Source organism: Chiloscyllium punctatum, chromosome 40, assembly GCF_047496795.1.
Source record: "Chiloscyllium punctatum isolate Juve2018m chromosome 40, sChiPun1.3, whole genome shotgun sequence".
NCBI lineage: Eukaryota > Metazoa > Chordata > Chondrichthyes > Orectolobiformes > Hemiscylliidae > Chiloscyllium > Chiloscyllium punctatum.
The window spans coordinates 46,113,993-46,134,566 of NC_092778.1; the positions used below are offsets into that span (position 1 = coordinate 46,113,993).

At 38.9% G+C, this 20,574-nt stretch overlaps 1 protein-coding gene across 6 annotated transcripts in view; it reads right to left on the reverse strand.

The window, feature by feature from the left end:
* Nucleotides 1-20,574, reverse strand: part of usp42 (ubiquitin specific peptidase 42) — a 105,218-nt gene that overhangs the window by 38,747 nt on the left and 45,897 nt on the right. For all 6 annotated transcript variants that reach the window (XR_011954941.1, XM_072559800.1, XM_072559796.1 and 3 more), the window contains 5 exons: nt 20,299-20,381; nt 2,809-2,920; nt 1,070-1,210; nt 783-883; nt 552-693 (listed from right to left, as the gene is read on the reverse strand). Coding sequence is in view for 5 of the 6 variants with exons in the window: in XM_072559800.1 (XP_072415901.1) it covers nt 552-693; nt 783-883; nt 1,070-1,210; nt 2,809-2,920; nt 20,299-20,381 (579 nt within the window). In the remaining variant the exon portion in view is untranslated. The remainder of the gene's footprint in view (nt 1-551; nt 694-782; nt 884-1,069; nt 1,211-2,808; nt 2,921-20,298; nt 20,382-20,574) is intronic.

A 20,574-nucleotide genomic window follows, 5' to 3' on the forward strand; every position in this document is an offset into this window, starting at 1 on the left:
ATTGATTTTTCCAATACCTTAGCTCTTCCATTCCAGTAAACAACTAACATTATTTATAACAGAAATGAAATACATCTCGGATTTGAAATATTTTTCTTTGACTTTCAAAAGCAGTATGGTGAATTCAAGCTAAAATAAAAATCAGAAGTCACATGACACCAGGTTATAGTCCAACAGGTTAATTTGAAGTCACAGGCATTCGAAGCACTGATCCTTTGTCAGGCAAAGTGGTGACTTCAGTTGAAAGAGGAGCAATGCTCTAAAAACTTGAACTCAAATAAACCTGTTGGACTATAACCTGGTGTCATGTGACTTCTGACTTTGTCCACCCCGTTCAACACTGGCACCTCCACGTCAAAATAAAATGCTCAATAATCATCATCTTGATTCAGAAATTACATTAAGTATCTACTTCCATATTTGGAAATCCTCAATGCTTTTATATTTAAATAAAGTTATTGTGAATCAAGACAGATGTGCTTCAAGATTATTTATAGTTGTTCATGCAGCCACTGTAGAAACAAAAACTGGTTTGACCCAACAGATCCTACCTTGGTCCTGTGTGGAGGGAGCTGTGGTCCAATAAAACCAGATACAGTTTGACTGGTAGCCAATCGTTGGTTTACAGGTGGCCTTGGAGATGACTGGCCTGGGTGATTAGAATGTTCTGAGCTATTTTTTGTATCATGAGATCTGAAAAATTATGAATCTTTGTTTTGGTACAAGACTAGTCAAAGTTATGAGAACAATTACATTTCAACGTAAAAAAATTATTTCAATACCTGATGTAAAAGAGCACATAGGCTTGTTGGTTGAGCACTGATCTGATGTCACTTGAAGATACGACAGAGTCATTCATCTGGTACCACTGTCCATTGCTAGCCTGAGAGTAGATTTATTTCCATTTTAATTTGAAATATAATTGTTAAAGAATGAAGACTTGTGAAAGCTGATAATTTCCACAAGATATTCAAACAAATTACTTACTGAATTAACATAAAAATTTACAAGTTATACATAGGCCATTCTGGAAACTTACTTTCAAATGTTAATCATTTTCAACAATTACCTTGATATAACAGTAGTAATGTCCAGCATGGCAGCTGAATCCTGAATGTACCAATACTGCATATAATACATAGATAACTGGCTCTCCATTAGACTGTGACATATAGGGTCGAACATCCAAATATTCAGAGTACCTCACTTCCTAAAAGGAAAGACAAATTACTAAATCACCTACTAAGTCAGATTCTCCACAGATTGCACACCTTTCAGAAGATTAAATGAAACACAAAATCCAAGATTCCAAATTACTTGTAGTTTGTTACCAACACAACTGCTGGGTGGCACAATGATCATACAGACACAGAAACACAACTTTTCAGTCAAACTCCTGAATGTCAGTTCACTGAAATCAACAAAGATCACAGCAGAATTGACTTGACAGTGTTTGATTTTATTATAGCACTGTACCAGTGAAGCATCCATATAAGAGATGCCCCTGAATTTCGTTAGCAAACCACTGATTCAGACACACAAATAAAGAACCACTAGTGTCTCACTCCAAGTAAAGTGGCAAACCGTACAGTGAAGGATATGGACATCAGTGGAGGGTGCAGTGGCCAGCAGGACAGCCAGCCGGAAGTGATAATAGCAGCCAGAAGGCTCTGACAATACCATGTGAGAACTACCATCTGTCCGTGTATGGATGACAGCAGCCATCCTGGCATTAACAACATTCAGTTTCTTTGAATGAGCAACCAAAATGAGTGGAAAGATATTTCTCCACACTTAAAGGATATTTTTCTCTATTAAAACAATCACTACACTTCAAAATTGCACAGTTCCTGTTAAATAGTTTAAATATACCTGAAAGATATAAATTGTCATATAAATGCAAGTCTTTATTTAAATGTCCATGTTTTTGCAGATCAACACAATATAAATTACAACATCTGGGGAAACAAATAATTTTGATGAAAAATCATCAGTATGAAATGTTAGTGGTTTCTCTCCACAAGTGGGCTTTTACAGCATTTCAATTTTTATTTCAGATTTCTACCATTTGTAGTATTTTGAATTTCCGCAATGAAAATTCCTGATCATTGTAATTCAAAACAAACAATGCCTTCCTTTTCACATCATCCTGACTATTTTGCCATAACAGTCTGCAGTGATTGGAGAGATCCTGAATCGTGCCCCAAGAAGAAAAAAAAAATGTAGACCTTGTTGCGCTGCTCAGGAAACAGAACAGTCCATGGATCCATCCATGTCTAATCTTGGGAGTGCAGTCACAGTATTTGAGCTATTCCATTTGAAATAAAGCCAAGTCAACGTTAAGACCTTAATTTAACCATTTTCATCCCTTGTCAGATCAAAGAACTTAAGTGTGAACAGAATTTTAAGATGAGACTATTGTTCTTCTGTGGCTAAGTGCTAGACAGTGTTTTTGCAAAGAATAGAAATGTAATAAAATTTAAATGGAGGGAACCGAATGAAAACTGTATTTCCAAAAAAAATAGCAATATTGAAAACCTCCAATTTGCCACCAATTTGCCTTCAATTTAGAGCCTGTTTTAAGTCTGAAAAGCTGACTAGAAAGTATACAAAAGTTAGGATAATTAAGGAAGAAATTCCCTTAACTACATAAAGATGCTAGAGGTTGCGAAAGACAATTCACCATTAAATGTTTTAATGTGCTTAGGGTGGTCTCCTTCCCCCAAACCCTTGGAGTTTCTTACCTCAACCATTTATTTACAACAAATAGAATTTAGGAAAAATAGAATTTTCAAAATTGAAAAGTACCTTTGTGATCTTTCCACCTGTAAAGTTTGCAAAGCGCTTCAGAGAAAGTGTCAGCACATTCGAAGCTCGATGAATTGTGAATCTTTTCGAGGCTGGCACCATTTTCTTACACCTGGTTTCATTATGAAATAAATATAGTATCAAAATTCACAGCTATGCAATAAATTCAAAAGTTATGATATAATGCATTATATTTTCACTGACTATAAATGTCAAAGATATGACTATTTCTGATTATCTTTTCGTTCTTGAATGGAATACTCAGTTGCGGCCCAGAAGTTAAAGTTTTGACTTTATAACTAAAAAAGCTGCCATGTGATTTTCTCAATCCATTTGAGTCAGTCGACCAATTCTTGTCTCGACTATTCCAATGTATTATGCATTTTCCTTCATTGCTACATTCATACATCCAGACCTTTGGACACCAGTGATATTGTGCACCGTCACCAATTTAAACTTAATTAATACTCCAGATGTTAACAAGTTATTAAACCTCAGATTAACTTCATATACAATTAAGTATATATTGATAAAATTGATGGCTTCAAATTATAAACTGGGCAGAGACATCAATTCCAATTGAACTTAGTAGGAAAGATTGGGTCAGTCCTTTTCTTTTGATATATAAAATCATCTGATTTTAACCTCAATTCTACATTCCTGCATACCTCAGATAACGAAGGGGATGAAAGGTTATCAAGAACCTAAATACTTCTGTCTTAAAATATTTAAACATTTATTTGCACTGCTTTCTCAAGAAGGAAATTTCAAAGATTCTCGACCCTCAGAAAAAACGGTTCCTCAGCTGTCATAAGTGGGCAACTGTTATTTTTAAACAACGACCTCTAGTTCTGGACTCTCCCACAAGATGAAACATCTTTTCCCACATCCACCTAAACAAGTCTCAAGATCTTATTTCCAAGTAAGTCACCTCTGTGACTCCTAAACTTCAGGAGATACAGGCCAAACTTTTCTTTATAAGGCAATCCGCTTATCCCAAGTATTGGTCTAGTAAACCCTTTTAGCTCTGCTTCCAATGCATTTAACATCCCTTTGTAAGTACAGTGACCAGTACTGTGAACAGCACTCCAGATGCCGTCCCACCAATGCCCTGCATAACAGAAGTGTAACCTCCTTAACCTTGCATTCAATTCCCCTTGCAATAAACATCATATTCTATGAGTATTCCTGATTACTCGCTGTGTCTGGAAAATGACACTGGCAAAGTAGCAATGGAGAACAAAGAAATGGCAGAGGAACTGAACAGATACTTTGTATCAGTCTTCACAGTGGAAGACACCAGTACATACCAGAACTCGAGAGAGTTAAGGGTAGAGGTGAGTATAGTGTCTATCACTAAGGAGAAGGTGCTGGGAAGCTGAAGGATCTGAAGGTGGCTAAATCACCCAGACTGGACAGACTGCACCCCAGGAGTCTGAAGAAATAGCTAAGGAGATTGTGAAAGCATTGGTGGTGATCTTTCAAAATTCACTGGGGTCAGGGAGGATGCCTGAGGACTGGAAAATGGCTAATTAAAATACCCTTGTTTAAGAAGAGAAAGAGGCAGAAGACAGGAAATTATAGGGCAGTTAGCCTGACCTCAGTCACTGGTAAAATTTTAGAATCCATTAAGGAAGGAGATTTCAGGAGTACTTGGAAATGCATGGTAAAATGGGGCGGAATAAGCTGGTTTTGTCAATAGGACGTCATGCCTTATAAATCTGTTCAAATTCTTTGAGTAAGCAACCTGTAAGTTAGACACAGGACAGCCAGTAAGATTAGATTAGATTCCCTACAGTATGGAAACAGGCCCTTTGGCCCAATCAGTCCACACCGACCCTCCGAAGATAATCCACCCAGACCCATTTTCCTCTAACTAATGCACCTAGCATTATGGGCAATTTACCATGGCCAAATCACCTGACCGGCACATCTTTGGACTGTGGAAGGAAACTGGAACACCTGGAGGAAACCCACGCAGACACGGGGGGAATGTGCAAGCTCCATACAGACTGCCACCCGAGGCAGGAATTGAACCTGGGACCCTGGTACTGTGAGGCAGCAGTGCTAACCACTGAGCCACCGTGCTGCCATGGTGTGACTTATTTGGATTTTCAGAAGACTTCTGACAAGATGCTGCTCAGAAAACTGCTAAATAAGAGCTCATGGTGGCACGGACAGAGTATTGGCTGACTGGCAGAAGGAAGAGAGTGCAGATAAAGGGTTCTTTTTCAGGATGGCAGCTGGTGACTAATGAAGTTCCACAGGGGTCAGTGGAACCACAACTATTCACATTATACACTACCATCTGGATGAAGGAAATTAGAGTATTGTTGCTATGTTTGCAGATGACACAAAGATAGGTCAAGGGACAGATAGTGTTGAAGAAGCAGGGAGGTTGCAGAAAGACTTGGACAGGCTAGGTGACGGGGCAAAGATGTGGCAGATGGAATACACTGCACAACCATGCGAGGTTACGCATTTCGGAAGGAAGAGTAGAGGCATAGATTATTTTCTAAGCATGAAAGGCTTTGGAAATCTGAAGCACAAAGGGATCTAGTTCCAGGAGTCATAGTTCAGGATTCTCAAGATTAACACGCAGGATCAATTAGTAATTAGGAAGCAACTGCAAAGTTACAGTACTAAATTATAAGAGTAAGGATGTACTGCTGAGGCTGTATAAGATTCTGGTCAGACGGCATTTGGAACATTAAAAGCAGTTTTGGGTCCCATATCTAAGAAAGGATATGCTGGTCTTGGAGGTGGTCCAGATGAGGATCACAAGAATGATCCTATGAATGAAGGAGGAGGAGAAATTTACAGAATACTGAGAAACCTGGATAAAGTGGACATGGAGGAGACATTTTCACTAGTAGGAAAGACTAGGACCCAAAGGGCCTCAGAGTGCAGTGACAGCCATTGACAACCTAGAAGGGGAGGAATTTCTTCCAACAGAGTGTCCCCATGAATCTGTGGAACTCAGTGCCACAGAAGACTGTAGAGGCCAAGTCACTGAGTGTCTTTAAGAACATAAAAGATAGGTTTTTTGATAAATATGGGGATCAAGGGTTATGGTGAGAAGGCAGGAGAATGGGGTTGAGAAACCTATCAGCCATGATCGAACAGCAGAGCAGGCATGATGCTCCGAAGGCCTAATTCTGCTCCTATACCTTAGGGTCTGCATACCAATGCATGCTCTCTGATATCTCTCTGCAACCTCTTACCATTTAGATAGTATGCCTCTTCTTTTATTCTTTCTGCCAAAATGGACAATTTCACACTCTCCCACATCATATTCCATTTGCCAGATCACTGGCTACTTACTGAATCTATCTATATTCCTCTGAAGGCTCATCTTCACAATTGTCTTTCCTACCTTTGTCATCAGCAAATTTGGCAAGCATACTTTCCATCCAAATTATTTATAAATGTAAAAAATTGAGGCTCAGCACCAACCCATGGCATACCACTCCTGACATTCTGCTAGCCTGAAAAAGACTCACTTTTTCCTAGTCTACCTGCCTGTTAGCCAATCTTCTATCCATGTCAATATATCACCCCGTACACCATAAGTTTTTATTTTCTGCAATAATCTTTGATATGGCATCTTATCAAATGCCCCAAGCACTATAGGCAGCATGAAGGTTCAGTGGCTAGCACTGCTGTCTCACAGAGTCAGGGACCTGGATTCAAATCCAGACCTGGGTGTCCACCTGTGTGGACTTTGCACATTCTCCTCTTGTCTTCGTGGTTTCTGCCAGGGACTCCTGTTTCGTCCCACTGACCAAAGATGTGCAGATTAGGTGGATTGGTCATGCTAAATTGCCCCATTGTATCCACGGATTTGCAGGTATAGGGTTGGGATTGTGTCTGGGTGGGATGCTCTTTGGAGGGTTGTAGAGCATTGAAACAGACCCTTTGGTTCAATTAGTTGACGCCGACCTGTTTCTAAACTAAAATAGTCCCACCTGCTTGCTTTTCCTATTCATGTACTTACCCAAATTTCATTTTAAAATTGAGGCTGTATATGCAGCCACCTCTTCCTCTGGCAGTTTATTTCACATACTGACCACTTTTAGTGTAAAAAAGTTGTCCCTCATGTCCTTTTTAAATCTTTCTCCTCTCGCCTTAAAAATATGTTTCCTAGCTTTTAACTCCCCCAGCAAATATGTTTCCTAGCTTTTAACTCCCCCAGCTTAGGGAAAAGACCTTTGCTATTCACTTTATCTGTGCCCCTCATGATTTTATAAACATCTAAGGTCACCTTCAGTCTCCTATGCTCCAGTGAAAAAAAGTCCCAGCCTATCTTTATAACTCAAACTCCATTCCTGGCAACATTCCGGTAAACCTTTTCTGAACCCTATCAGTTTAATAACATCCTTCCTATAACAGTGTGACCCGGAACTACACATAGTACTCCAGGAGAGGCCTCATCAACATCCTGTACAACCTCAACATGATGTCCCAACTCCTATATTCAAAGGTATAAGCAATGAAGGCAAGTGTGCTAAATGCTTTCTTGACCATCCTGTCTACCTGTGATGCAAATTTCAAAGAATTATGTACCTAAACCCCTCAGTCTCTCTGCTCTACAACTGTACATAGGGCGCTACCATTAATTGTATATAGGCCCTCCCTTTGCTTGTTTATACCAAAATGTAATATCTTGCATTTCTCCAAATTAAACTCCATCTGTCACTCCTCAGCCCATTGAACCAACTGATCAAAATCTCTCTATAAGCTGAGACAACCTCCTTTACTGTCCACTATACCACCAATTTTGGTGACATCTGCAAACTTACTAATTATGCCTCTTATATTCTCATCCAAATTACATACATAAATGACAAACAAAAGGTGACTCAGTACTGATCCCAGTGGAATGCCACTAGTCACAGGCCTCCAGTCTGGAAAACAACATTCCGCCACAACCAACCTATCGCCTACCTTCAAACCAATTCCAACCTCGCCTTGCGTACCATGTAAGCAAACTTTACCAATTAGTCTACCAGGCAAAACCTTATCAAAGATTCTACTAAAGTCCAAATAAACAATGCCCACTGCTCTGCCCTCAACAATCATTTTGGTTACTTCCTCAAAAAACTCAAACGAGTTTGGAAGACACAATTTCCCAAACACAAAATCATGCTGACTATCCCTAATAAGTTTTTGCCTATCCAAGTGCATGTAAATCCTATTTTACACAATCACCTCCAATAACTTACCCACCAACGTCAGATTCATTGGTCTATAGTTTCCAGGCTTCTCCTTACAGCCTTTCTTAAATAAATGCACAACATTAACCAACCTCTAGTCCTCCGGCACCTCACCTATGGTTATAGATGATACAAAATTTCTGCTGGGGCCCCACAATTTCTTCCCTAACTTCCCACAACATCCTTGGATACACTTTATCAAGTCCTAGAGATTTATCCATCTTTAAGTTTTCTAAAGCCTCCAGCACGTTCCTCTTCTGTAATGTGAACAGTTTTTAAAACATCAATATTTACTTTCCTAAGTTATCTAGCCTCCATTTCTTTCTCCACAATAAAAATTGACACAAAATACTCATTTAAAATCTCTCCTGTCTCCTGAGGTCCAACACAATGCTGACTTATTTGATCTTTATCGGGTCCTACACTTTCTTTAGTTGCTCTATTGCTCTTAATGTGCTGCAGAATCTCTTTGGATTATACCTTCATGGACGAAACCTTCGTTATCATTAAACAGTCCAAGTTAGAAACCACATATCGCCTTATTAATAGCGCATTCACCAGGATCAAGTTCACCAAAGAGGAGAACGACAACCAACTCACGCTCTTAGACGTACTGGTAAAATGAACAAACAATGGTGAATTCCTTACCAGAGTGTACAGAAAGGCTACATATACAAACCAGACTCTTAATTACAAAGTAACCACCCCGATGTCCACACTCACAGCTGTGTCAAGACTTTGTTTAAATGAGCTATAACACATTGCAACACCCCAGAGCTCTGCAAAAAAGAGAAACACCTATACAAAGTCTCTGCTAATAATTGGTATCCTAACAGCTTCATCCGCCGATGCCTAGTATACAAACAACACCAAGAAGACACTATGTGCCCCAACACACTGACCACCCTGCCCTGTGTTAGAAACGTCTCAGAACTGACTATAAGACTCCTACTTCCTCTGGGAATAATGACAGCAACACAAACCAACAGCCACACTTTGCCAGCTACTACCGAAGATAAAAGACCCCATACCCACCACAAACAGACGAATGCAACATACAAAATACCATGCAGCAACTATGAGAAACATTACATAGGACAAACGGGCAGGACACTTGCTACCAGAATATGAGAGCATCAGCTTGCAACAAAGCTCTCTGTCAAGTCAAGACACAATGACAATGAAGGACACCAATTCAACTGGGACAATGTTATGATACTGGGACAGGTAAAACAAAGACAAGCTCGGGAATTCCTGCAGACTTGATATTCATCCACCGGTGCCATAAACAAACATGTAGAAATAGACTATCTATAGACCACTACAGTACAAAACCAGAAATAGAACCATCCACCATGGTAAACAGACCATATAAACTCTGGGCAGATCACAACAATAGCACTTCATCCAGAAGCTACACAGCACTGAAGATATCATCCAGAAGGTGGGGGGGGGGGGGCGGTGCAAAATGTTTGCAAAACAAAAAATCAGCTGGCTCAGTGAACCCCAAACAACAACTCTTTGGATTATCTTTAACCTTATTTGCCAAAGCTCTTTCATTTCCCCTCTTTGCAATGCTGACTTCCTTCTGAAGTATGTCCCTACAGTCATTATACTCTTCAAGAGATTATTTTGATCGCAGGTGTCCCTATCTAATATATGATTCTTTTTACTCTTAACGAGAACCTCCAATATCTTTATTCATCCATTGTTCCCTAACCTTACCAGCTTTACCTTTCATTCAAACTGGAACATAATGCCTCCGAACTCTCGTTATCACACTTTTGGAAGTCTCCTACCGTTACTTATCCTGTTATATATGAACAGTCTACTCCAATCAACTTTTGAACATTCTTATTTCATATCCTTAAAATGTGCCTTACTCCAATTAAGAACTTTAACTTTTATGGAAGATATTTTCATGATTATTTTAAAACTAACAGAATTATGATCACTAGTCCCAAAGTGTTCCCCCTATCAACGCTTCAGTCACTTGACCTGGCTTATTTCCCAAGAGAAGGTCAAGTTTTGTTCCTTCTCTAGTAGGCACATTTACATATCGGTAATGAAACTTTTCTTAACACATTTAACAAATTCATCACCATCCAAACTTTTAAAACTATGGTAATCCCAGTCAAATGTTTGGAAAATTAAAATCACCTATTATTCTTACTTATATCTGAGATCTCTCTACATATTTGCTCCTCAATTTCCCTCTGACTACTGGGGGCCTTCAGTACAATCCTATCAAAGTGACCATCCCTTTCTTATTCCTAATTTCAACCCATATATTTTCACTGGATGATTCCTCAGAAATATCCTAAATTCTATAGTAATGTTTCCTTTATCAAAAATGCTACTTCTCCATTTCTCCTACCCCCCTTTCTATCCTTCCTATACAATCTAAAATCCAGAACATTGAGCAGCTAGTCCTTTCTTTCCCTCAGCCAAGTTTCTGTAATAGAAATGACGCCCTAGTCCCATGCTCCCCCGACACAATCTTGGGAGTTCATCAGCCTTACTTGCAAGATCCCTTGCATTGAAATAAATGCAGTTTAATTCTTCAGAGTTACCTTGTTCTGACTTACTCTCGTGAGTCTTTTCTAATTAACTTGCTCTTTTCTGATTCAGATCCATCCTTGTCTTTTCAACTTCACTGCTACTTAGGAACCCTCCAAAACCCAGTCTCTAATAATTTACAGGGGCCCGAATTTCTCCTTCAGGATATTAGTCCCTTTCCTGTTTGGGTGAAATCCACCCTTTTTGAAGAGGCTTTTTTCTATTCCAGAGGAGATCCCAATGATCCAAGAATCTGAATTCTGAACAGTGCATCACTTCTTCGGACATTTGATTTATCTGCCCTGTTCTTCCATTCTTTCACTCATCAGAACCTGGCACTGGGAATAATCCAGAGATGACTACTTTTGGAGGTGTGTTTTTTAACCTTCTACCAGTGACTCAGCGGTTAGCACCTCTACCTCACAATGCCAGGGACCCAGGTTCAATCCCAGCCTTGGGCGACTGTCTGTGTGGAGTTTGCACATTGTTCCCACATCTGCGTGGGTTTCCTCCGGGTGCTCTGGTTTCCTCCCACAGTCCAAAGACGTGCAGGTCAGGTGAAATGGCCATGTTAAATTGCCCATAGTGAAAGGTGCATTAGTCAGAGGGAGGTGGGTCTGGGTGGGTTACTCTTTGGAGTTATTGGGCCAAAAGGCCTGTTTCCACACTATAGGGAATCTAATAAATAAAACCTAACATTTTATATGCACTCTGCAAAACCGTAACCCTTTCCTCAACTACGTCACTCCTACCAACGTGTGCAACTTCTGGCTTCTCAATTTCCCCTTTGACAACATGCTTCCAACGTTTTGACATGTCCTTAACCCTGGCAACATACCATCCTAAATACCAGGAAAAAAAAAATACCATCCTAAATTCACCCTCACTGCTGCAGCATCTCCTGTCTGTGTCCCTGACAGGATAGTCCCCTACAACAATTATTCTTTCAAATCTTGACAAACCCTGCTTAATATCAGATTCATTCTTACTACCCAAGATCTGTCTGTTAATTCTATCTTTCTGAGGGACCATTTTCTTCAACAGTACCCAAATCAGAATATCTGTTTCAGAGAGGAATAGCCATAGAAGACTTCTGAACTACCTTCTTCCCCTTCCTGACAGTCCCCTTCTATCTGACTGATCCTGCTACGTAATCACTTCTCTAAATCTATGAGCCATCACACCCTGTCTCTAGAGTGCACTCAGTGACATTAAGCCTAAAACAAAGCTCTCAACAGCGCCTCATACATAAAAATAAACCAATTTTTCTCACGCACAGATTTTAAACTTAATCATGCAAACGATAAAAGAAAATAAATCTTAAAACAAAATCAAGCACTTAGCTAAAACAAATTTAAAAAAATGCCTCAAGTCCTTCAACTATCAGCTTTCATTCTCCAGATTAAAACAAAATCTCTCTACAGCCATCTGCATGTAGGCCCCTCCTCAAACTCCATATGTAAAACAATCTGTCTATCTTCACGTATAATCTTTTTATTCATGTTAATTTTTGTTTTTAAAAGTATAAAGTTTCAAACATTAAAAAACCTCCAGATCGACACACAAAGACATGGAAGCGTCTCTCACACAACATTTTTCTTTTCACGATTTTTTTGGACTATACAAGTTCCAAACATGATTCAAAATAAAAAAAACATATGCTTCTTATATATATATAACCATAATAAATCTACAAGAAAACCTGCAACTCAGAAGCTGCTGCAAGATCCACACTACTCTCAGTTCACCATTTCATTTATCGGTGCAGACTCGATGGGCTGAATGGCCTCTTTCTCGGTTGCCAGGATTCCATGATTTGCCCACTGATTCGTTAAACATAGTTCCTTTTGAAAAAATCATGTTGGCTCTGCCTGATTACCTTGGATATCCAAATAGCCTGTTAAAATGTCTTTAATAATATATTCTTAAATTTTCCCTTGTGGGATTGCAGAATTAATTGTTTAATGGAATGTTGTATATTGTTAAACACGTGGTTTAATGCATGCAATTTCAAACCACCTACCTTTTGACACTATATCCTATTGTAGACCACACAACATCCTAGGTCCTGGCTTGCTAATACTTATTTACTTTTGCCTTTTTTTTCGAATAATCTCTCTTTACATGAAGCCCAGAGTAAAGAAGTCCCACTTGTTTAATTTGGAAACCTTTCACCTGTTGGACCAGGTACTTCTTAGAAATTGCATTGCCAAAAGATCATCATTCATCATATACACGTTACTTCGTTCCAACCAAGACTCATGTTCCCTTATGCTACATGTTGCATTTAATTCTTCCCCTTTAGTAACATTCCTTACGGTTGCATTTGCATTTCATCAGGAGTAATTTCCAAATAGGGTAGCTCTCTTGAATGTTCTTTCTACCCTTCATGTTTCAACATTGATCCAGTTCATGCTCAATTGTCAATATGAAACTTGAACCACCAAGAACTTGCTCTTCCAAATGTTAAGGCAAGTGATGACTTCTTTCAGTCAACAATCCAGTGAAAACCATGCAGCAAGACATGGGATCCAAAATGCAAACACTTGCAAAGAGAAATTAAGTAAGAGAAGTAATACAAGAACAAAATTGTGCAGCATGACTTGCTAGAGGCAGAAAAGCACTCAGAGTAGTCATCCAGGCCTCAAATCCTATTGGGATCTAGATAGGGTGAGCCATTGTAAAAGATAAAACACAGAATTGGAAGCTGATCATCTTCACATTGAAGCCAGATCCAAAAGAGGATGCTGTACCAGGAGACCGAAAAATGAAGGCCCACCTGACCAACTGTGCTTCAGAAACTGGAAAGGATTCGTGTAATTTGATCATTCCTTCAGAGAAACAAGGAGGAATGAGCGTTTCACTTGAATAAAACAGATGAGAGAGTCTGGAATACTTGAAAACATGCTGGACTGAGACAAATCAAGTCTAGTCAATGGTTGCTTTTGCATCTGAGAATTTTAAGCGATTATGTAGAAGGATGCAGAATAAACATCAGACCTGCCACTTGAAAACTCTGTAGACAGTTCCTTGGATTGCACACTTCAAGGTATTACAGAGTTAGGTTAAAGAAAACGATGATCAAGGTCTGCAGTGAAATTTAAAATTGATGTGGGAAAGCAAGTGCATTCTCAGCATTTCTTGTTTTTATTTTAATTTATAAAGGAAGAAGTTATTGAATGATTTAGTTAGTCTCTGAAAATGTGCGAATCTGAGGACATTTGCAGCTTGTCACACAATTCTGAAGTAAACAGCAATATTACCAATTGATAATTTGTTTATCAGAAACTGCTGTTTTCTGATTTGGACAAGTTGTTGGAGTTTAAGGTAAGGATTTGCCTATCAGTTACAGAAGCTATACAAATAGTTCTACTTCTTCTTGGGATTATCATGAAAAATCTGGAATTTGGCATTTAGAGTTCATAACTCATTATATTACACATTTAAAATATGTGCAAATATAGACTGAATGTTCTTTTTAAGTAAGCATTGTACTCCAGAAGTGTACAAGTTGTTGTAGAAAATTAGTTTTGCAAATTACATTTAAAAAGTGCAGTGCTGATTTACTTCAAAACTGTTTCAGCAAAATGCTACAGCGTGATTAACTCTGCCTCCACTAAAATAGAAAGCCTGCAGTAACACACAGTTAATTTGCTGTTAGATAAGCTGAAAACTGGAAAGGTCTATATAAAATCATGAATAATTTGGAAGAAGCATAAATGTAGAGAATAATCCATAGGGGACAATGTCATAGACTCAATGTAAACCCTAATAAAAAGGGTGCAGCTGCTTAATTAAAAAACACTGGATATTTGAGAGGTAAATAATGATCAATACTATGAAAAAAGTATGTAGATGATGGAGGAACAAATGTTGAGATATTTTTAGCAAAAATAAGCATTCAATAGAATCACAGAATGGTTATAGCACGGAAGGAAAATATTTGGCCTGTATTGTATGTTCCAGCTCTCTGTAAAAGAAACACAGCTAGTCTCACTCCTGCTATTTTCCCAGCAAGTGACTAGAAAAGAAAAACCCCTTCCTTTCCAATTTAATAACTGCAAACAAACCGGAAACAAAGGAATTAAGAACTGCACTACATAATAATATTAACTTCAAGATTGTACCAGTTGTGCTAAATGAGTTTGCTTGACTAGGTTGACAGAATTATATGGAGGAAGTTATTTATACAACAGTCAAAATTTTAGAATTAATAAAACAACTGCTAATGGAAAAATGGAAAATTGGAGATAGGAGTTGTGAAAGCCGAGACCGTGAATTAAATTACAAAGGAAAGCTCTGACTAATAATGGGAGCAATGGTAGGATCAGAAGTAAATGGAATAATAATGGAAAGCATCATGTGTCAATATGAGATAATGAACAAACAATTAAAGACACAGTCAGCAAAAATTACATAAAATGGCTGACAACTAGAGTACTACTTAATACTAAATGTCCACTGAGCGGTTATTTTAAAAATCTTGGAAGGATTTAAGAATAAGACAATTAATATTACACAAACAAGTTCAACCAGAACCAAAATCCTATTACAGACATCAAGTACAACTTGTAGGTAGCTTCTTAATGAATAAGGAATACAAACATATCTCCTTGTTTATCCTTGAAATGTAATTAAAGTTTTCTGAAGTTCATCTGTGCTGCAGTGTGTGGTGGCTTGTTGGAATAGAGTTCTGATACAACACACACAAACGAAGCTGTATCACAGCTGCACAGACGAACTTTGGAAAACAGAGGAGAACCACCTATACAACGTTTTCAAGAAGAACGGATACTCAAAAAATACAGTCCGCAGATTCCTCAAGAACAAATCAAGACTAGCAGACCAAACACAGCCAGAAACCCTAACCACCTTATCATACATCAAAGAAGTCTCAGAAATGACAGCCAGACTACTAAGACCCCCTTGGAATCCTAGTAGCACACAAACCCGCCAACACTCTCAAACAAAAACTAACAAACTTAAAAGACACACTACAACCCATGGACAAAACCAACGTCATCTACAAAATTCCATGCAAGGACTGCCACAAACACTACGTAAGACAAACAGGAAGAAAGTTAGCCACCAGGATACATGAACACCAGCTAGGCACAAAAAGACACGACCCCCTCTCCCTCATAACCCTACACACGGATGAAAAAAACCACCATTTCGACTGGGACAACACATCTATCCTGGGACAGGCTATGCAAAGACATGCCAGAGAATTCCTAGAGGCCTGGCACTCCAACCACAACGCCATAAACAAGCACATAGATCTAGATGCCATCTCTCAACCCCTCAGAAAACGAACAGGAAATGACATCACCACAAACCCCAGGAACCCCATCCAGGACAAACATATAAATAGAAAGCAGGAGACAACAGCTTCGCTTCACTTGGAGGGCGCCACTGATGATGTTACCTAGCCAGGTAATGAAACGTCAGGATATCAAACCTACAGCTCAGCGAGCAAAGCTACACCCTAAATATAAAGGGCATGAATGACTAAAGTGGTAGAACCTGGACAGCACCCGAAATGAAGAGCCTCATCCAATTAAATGGTGCAATGTGGAACACAACACACCATGTTGGCTAGAGGGTTCGCAACTGAAGAGTAAATTGTTTAAGAGGCTAAAGCTCTGGAAAGAGAACAGTCTAATACAGTCAATGAAAGGGAAAAATATGCTGGATCACTACAGCTACTGTTATGATTGCTACATTGACAAGATACCCATATCCAACAATAATTATGCATGGCTCTCAATGGGAATAGGCTCAAATCAATTACAGAACATTGGTGCCAGTGAATCATTATAAAGTAACTGGCCATTGGCAAATAGACCATCCAACAACCCCACATTTCAGACGCTATATTGTGTGCCTACTCTAAACACAATCTTAATCCACAGCTCAGAGATGAATTTGAAAAATATTTTGTGCGTGTGCTACAAGATAATAAAACAGACAGGAAGCCATTAATGGAACCAGGAAATTCTAAGTGGCAGGACTCTAGTGTAGTTAATCCTTGCAGTGAATTTAAAAAAGCAAAACTGAGATCACCACTAAGGCTCTGCTTTCCCAACCTCTCATTCACTTGAGGCATGGTGACTCTCAGGTTAAATTCATCACAAGCCGCCTGTCTTCACTGAGACAGCAGCCCTATTTTCCTCTGGGAATATGGTGACTTTATTAGCGATTATACTAATCACAAAGTACCTGCTACGCAAGAATACTTGAGAAGAAAAATCTTGGACACCCAAGGCAGTCCAAGCTAATAACCAAGATAGATTTAGTTGCCGTTTAATGCTCAAAATTGGCACATGGTCAAGATTAAAGAAATAAATGCATGGCTCAAAGATTGATGTGGGAAATACGGGTTCAAATTCACGTGACAATGGCATCAGTACTGGGAAAGGAGGGAGCTGTTCCAATGGGATGGGCTTCACCTGAATCATAGTTGGTGGAGGTGTAGGGAGTGGGGGTATGGATTAAGTTGTATGGAAACATTTAAAGGGGAAAGGGCTCAGCAAAGATTATTAAAGCTTTCAGAACAAGTAATAGGATACAGAGTATGGAAAGGCTCAGGAATCTAAGTTCAGGTACAGCAGATAAAGGGGCAATTACAAGAAGGGGGCAATCAATGCAGGACTGAGGATGTTTTGTTTAAATTCAAGTTGTATACGAAATGAGGTAAATCAGCTTATAGTACAAATTGAATTGGCAGCAGCTTGCAGTACAGCGCACTAGGAAACACTGGTTTTGGTGATGTGTAATGAGACAGACTTGATTTGGGAGTTTAAGAAAGCCCGGGGGCAAAGTTTTGTTTTAGTGATGAACACCTACATTCTGTCCTCAAAAATGACTCGGAGCTTCTGCTTGCCTACCTTTTCAACACACCACCATGTTGTGTGGCCAACATTTCTGCTGAGTGAGGCTCAGCACAAGCTGGAAGAACAGTATCTCATTTTCAGTTTGGTAACCCTGTGGCCTTCGAGACTAACATCAAGTTCAATAATTTAGGACCCGAACACCACCACCTTTTACCCACCCACCCCTATACTCCCAATCATATGGGGTGCTTTCATCAGAAAGACCAGTGATTTTATTTTTGTTTTAGATTTTCAAGATCCTCAGTTCGTTGTTTTTTTGTTCACCAGGATATTGCCTGAGCTGGAGTGATTCATCAATGTTATGGTTCTGTTCGCCGAGCTGGGAATTTGTGTTGCAGACGTTTCATCCCCTGTCTAGGTGACATCCTCAGTGCTTGGGAGCCTCCTGTGAAGTGCTTCTGTGATGTTTCCTCCGGCATTTATACCACTATAAATGCCGGAGGAAACATCACAGAAGCACTTCACAGGAGGCTCCCAAGCACTGAGGATGTCACCTAGACAGGGGATGAAACGTCTGCAACACAAATTCCCAGCTCGGCGAACAGAACCACAATAACGAGCACCTGAGCTACAAATCTTCGCACAAACTTTGATTCATCAATCAAGAGAGACTAGATAGGCTAGTGTTGCTTTCATTAGAGCAGAGAAGAGCAAGGGAAAACCTGTTTGAGCTCTATGAAGTTATGAGGTGCATCAAGACAACAGACAGCAAGCAGCTTTTCCTCTTCGTAAAGAGGTCAAGAACCAGGGTGCACAGTTTGAAGGCAAGGTTTAGAGGGAATTAGAGGAAAATAATTTTCACCTACAGGGTGGTCAGTGTCTGGAACTCTGCCGAAAAGGATGGTCAAGGCAGGAGCCATCAAGACATTTAAAAAGTATTTAGACGAGCACTTGAAATACCATAGCATAGAAAGCTACAGGCCAAGTGCTGGAAAATAATGTAGAATAGCTCGATGACTGGTGCAATGGACCCTTTTCCATACTGTAAAAACTCCATGACTTTGATACGCACAAAAGTGTTGGTGTTTCCAGTTCTATCATATCTTTGACACTTGTTGAGAGAGCACTGTGTGCAAGTCGAATAGGCAAATCATTAAGATTCCAGGGTTTCATTCCTGGGTCTGTGCCGAGTTAGCTGCAATCAGAACAATGGAAGGAGAATTTTAACCCCATCGGACAAGAAAGGGAACAGCAAGAGGCAAGCCCATTTCTACTCCTAGACAGTACGGACGGGTGGCTAATTACAGTCTTGAGTATTTAAAATTAACGCTAAGTCTTTGAGAAAGAGATGGTGTGTGCATGTTGGATAATAGCTGGGTTAAAGATAAATTCTAGCATCCACATTTGAATGCGTTTGCAATGTCAACTATGGCTCAATTGTAGCATCTTTACCTCAAAGTCACAATTTGTGGGTTTAAGACTCCACTCCAGAACTTCAGTACAAAAATTAAGGCTGACATTGTATTGGAGTACTGAGGGAGTGTCGAGCTGTCAGGAAGCACTGTCTTTCAGATGAGATGTCAAACTGAGGTCCTATCTGCCCCACAGGTGGATCTTATCAGGTCCCTAGGGCTCATCGGTCTTTGCCTTATTCGTTTCGCCAGCACTTTTTCACTAGTGATAGTTATTACATTTATATATTTATTCTTATTTATTTTGCTATTAATGTATTCTACTGACAAGGCTGATGCCGAGTATTTATTTGATCTCTCTGCCTTTTCTTGGTTTCCCATTATTTGTTCCCCATCCTTGTTCTCTAAGAAGCCTGTTAGCTTTGGATTCTCTCTTCCTTTGTAAATATTCAGAGAAGTTCTTGATATCCATCTTGATATTATCCTCAAAGTTTACCTTGACTGTCCTTTTTTATTTTGATTGCCTATCGTTAAGTTTTTAAAATAAGTAAACTTCTATTCAGAAGGGAGAAAAAACACTATCAGATTTTCCTGCATCACTGACATTTCCCTCATTTGAAGTTTAAATTCTAAACTTCCCAAAAGTATTTAAAAAAAAAACATGCAATACATAAATGAAAATGTTTTTTGGGCATGGATTTTAAAATTTGATGACAAGCTTAGTGAATAAATATACATATTTTATAGCTGCATTTTATACGTTTTTCCAAGTTCTGTAGCAAAATGATTTTGCACTGGCAAATTTGAAGCATGACAAGCATTTGTGACATTAATTGCATACTTATACCCAGCCTATCCAATTTTTATTACTTTGCAAAATACACATACATATACATGTTTAAAAATCACATATACAAACTGCAATTTTGAAATTTAGAAACTGTTTGGCTGGTTGCACTAAAATTGCAAAAGATGCAATTAGTGCTCTCATGAGCTGCTTCATGTTGGTGAAGGAATAATTGGTGAGTGAGCATTAAGTTAGTGATTCAGTATGCATTCTAATACTTTATGCATCAACATGATTATTTATAAATTTAAAACTGAAGGCAAACATACTGCCTAATATTTCACAAGAAATCCATCATGATTATGCCTTGTTACCACTTGGCATAGCTTAAATATTGTTTTATTAGTCGTTTTAAGGCTGTACTTGAGAAAACTTGTTAAACATTGTATCTATTCTGCAGAAAAGCAAACAAGGTTGCAGACTAATAAATTGGACAAAATTGAGATAGCAAGCTGTGTTACCAACTGGTTAAATAGTACAAAGACATCACAAACAGAATGCTTCAATGTCTCTGGAAGGTCACCGTGGTGGTCAGGAGGAAATTAGTATGTTACACACAAAAGAGCTCTTCAGCAACTTATGAACAAATCTTTATTTTTGTAATGAGAACATTGACTCACTTCGTGCATTTGTAGGCGTTTTCACCATCCAGTTGTTCTGGCTTTACAAATTGTTCTAGAGCTTTTGTGATGTTTGGTGCAGTCTATAAAATAGTTAAAATTTTTCACAGATAATTAAAAAAGACAGTAAGTATTTTCAAATGAGAACTGAAGTAAGTTTCGATTTTGGAAGTTTAAAACAGAACATCTGCATCAAAAATATAAATGACATAGATCATTTTGAATTTTAGGCAATCTTTCAGGAAAATCTAGATTTGAATTCCATCATGTGCAAAC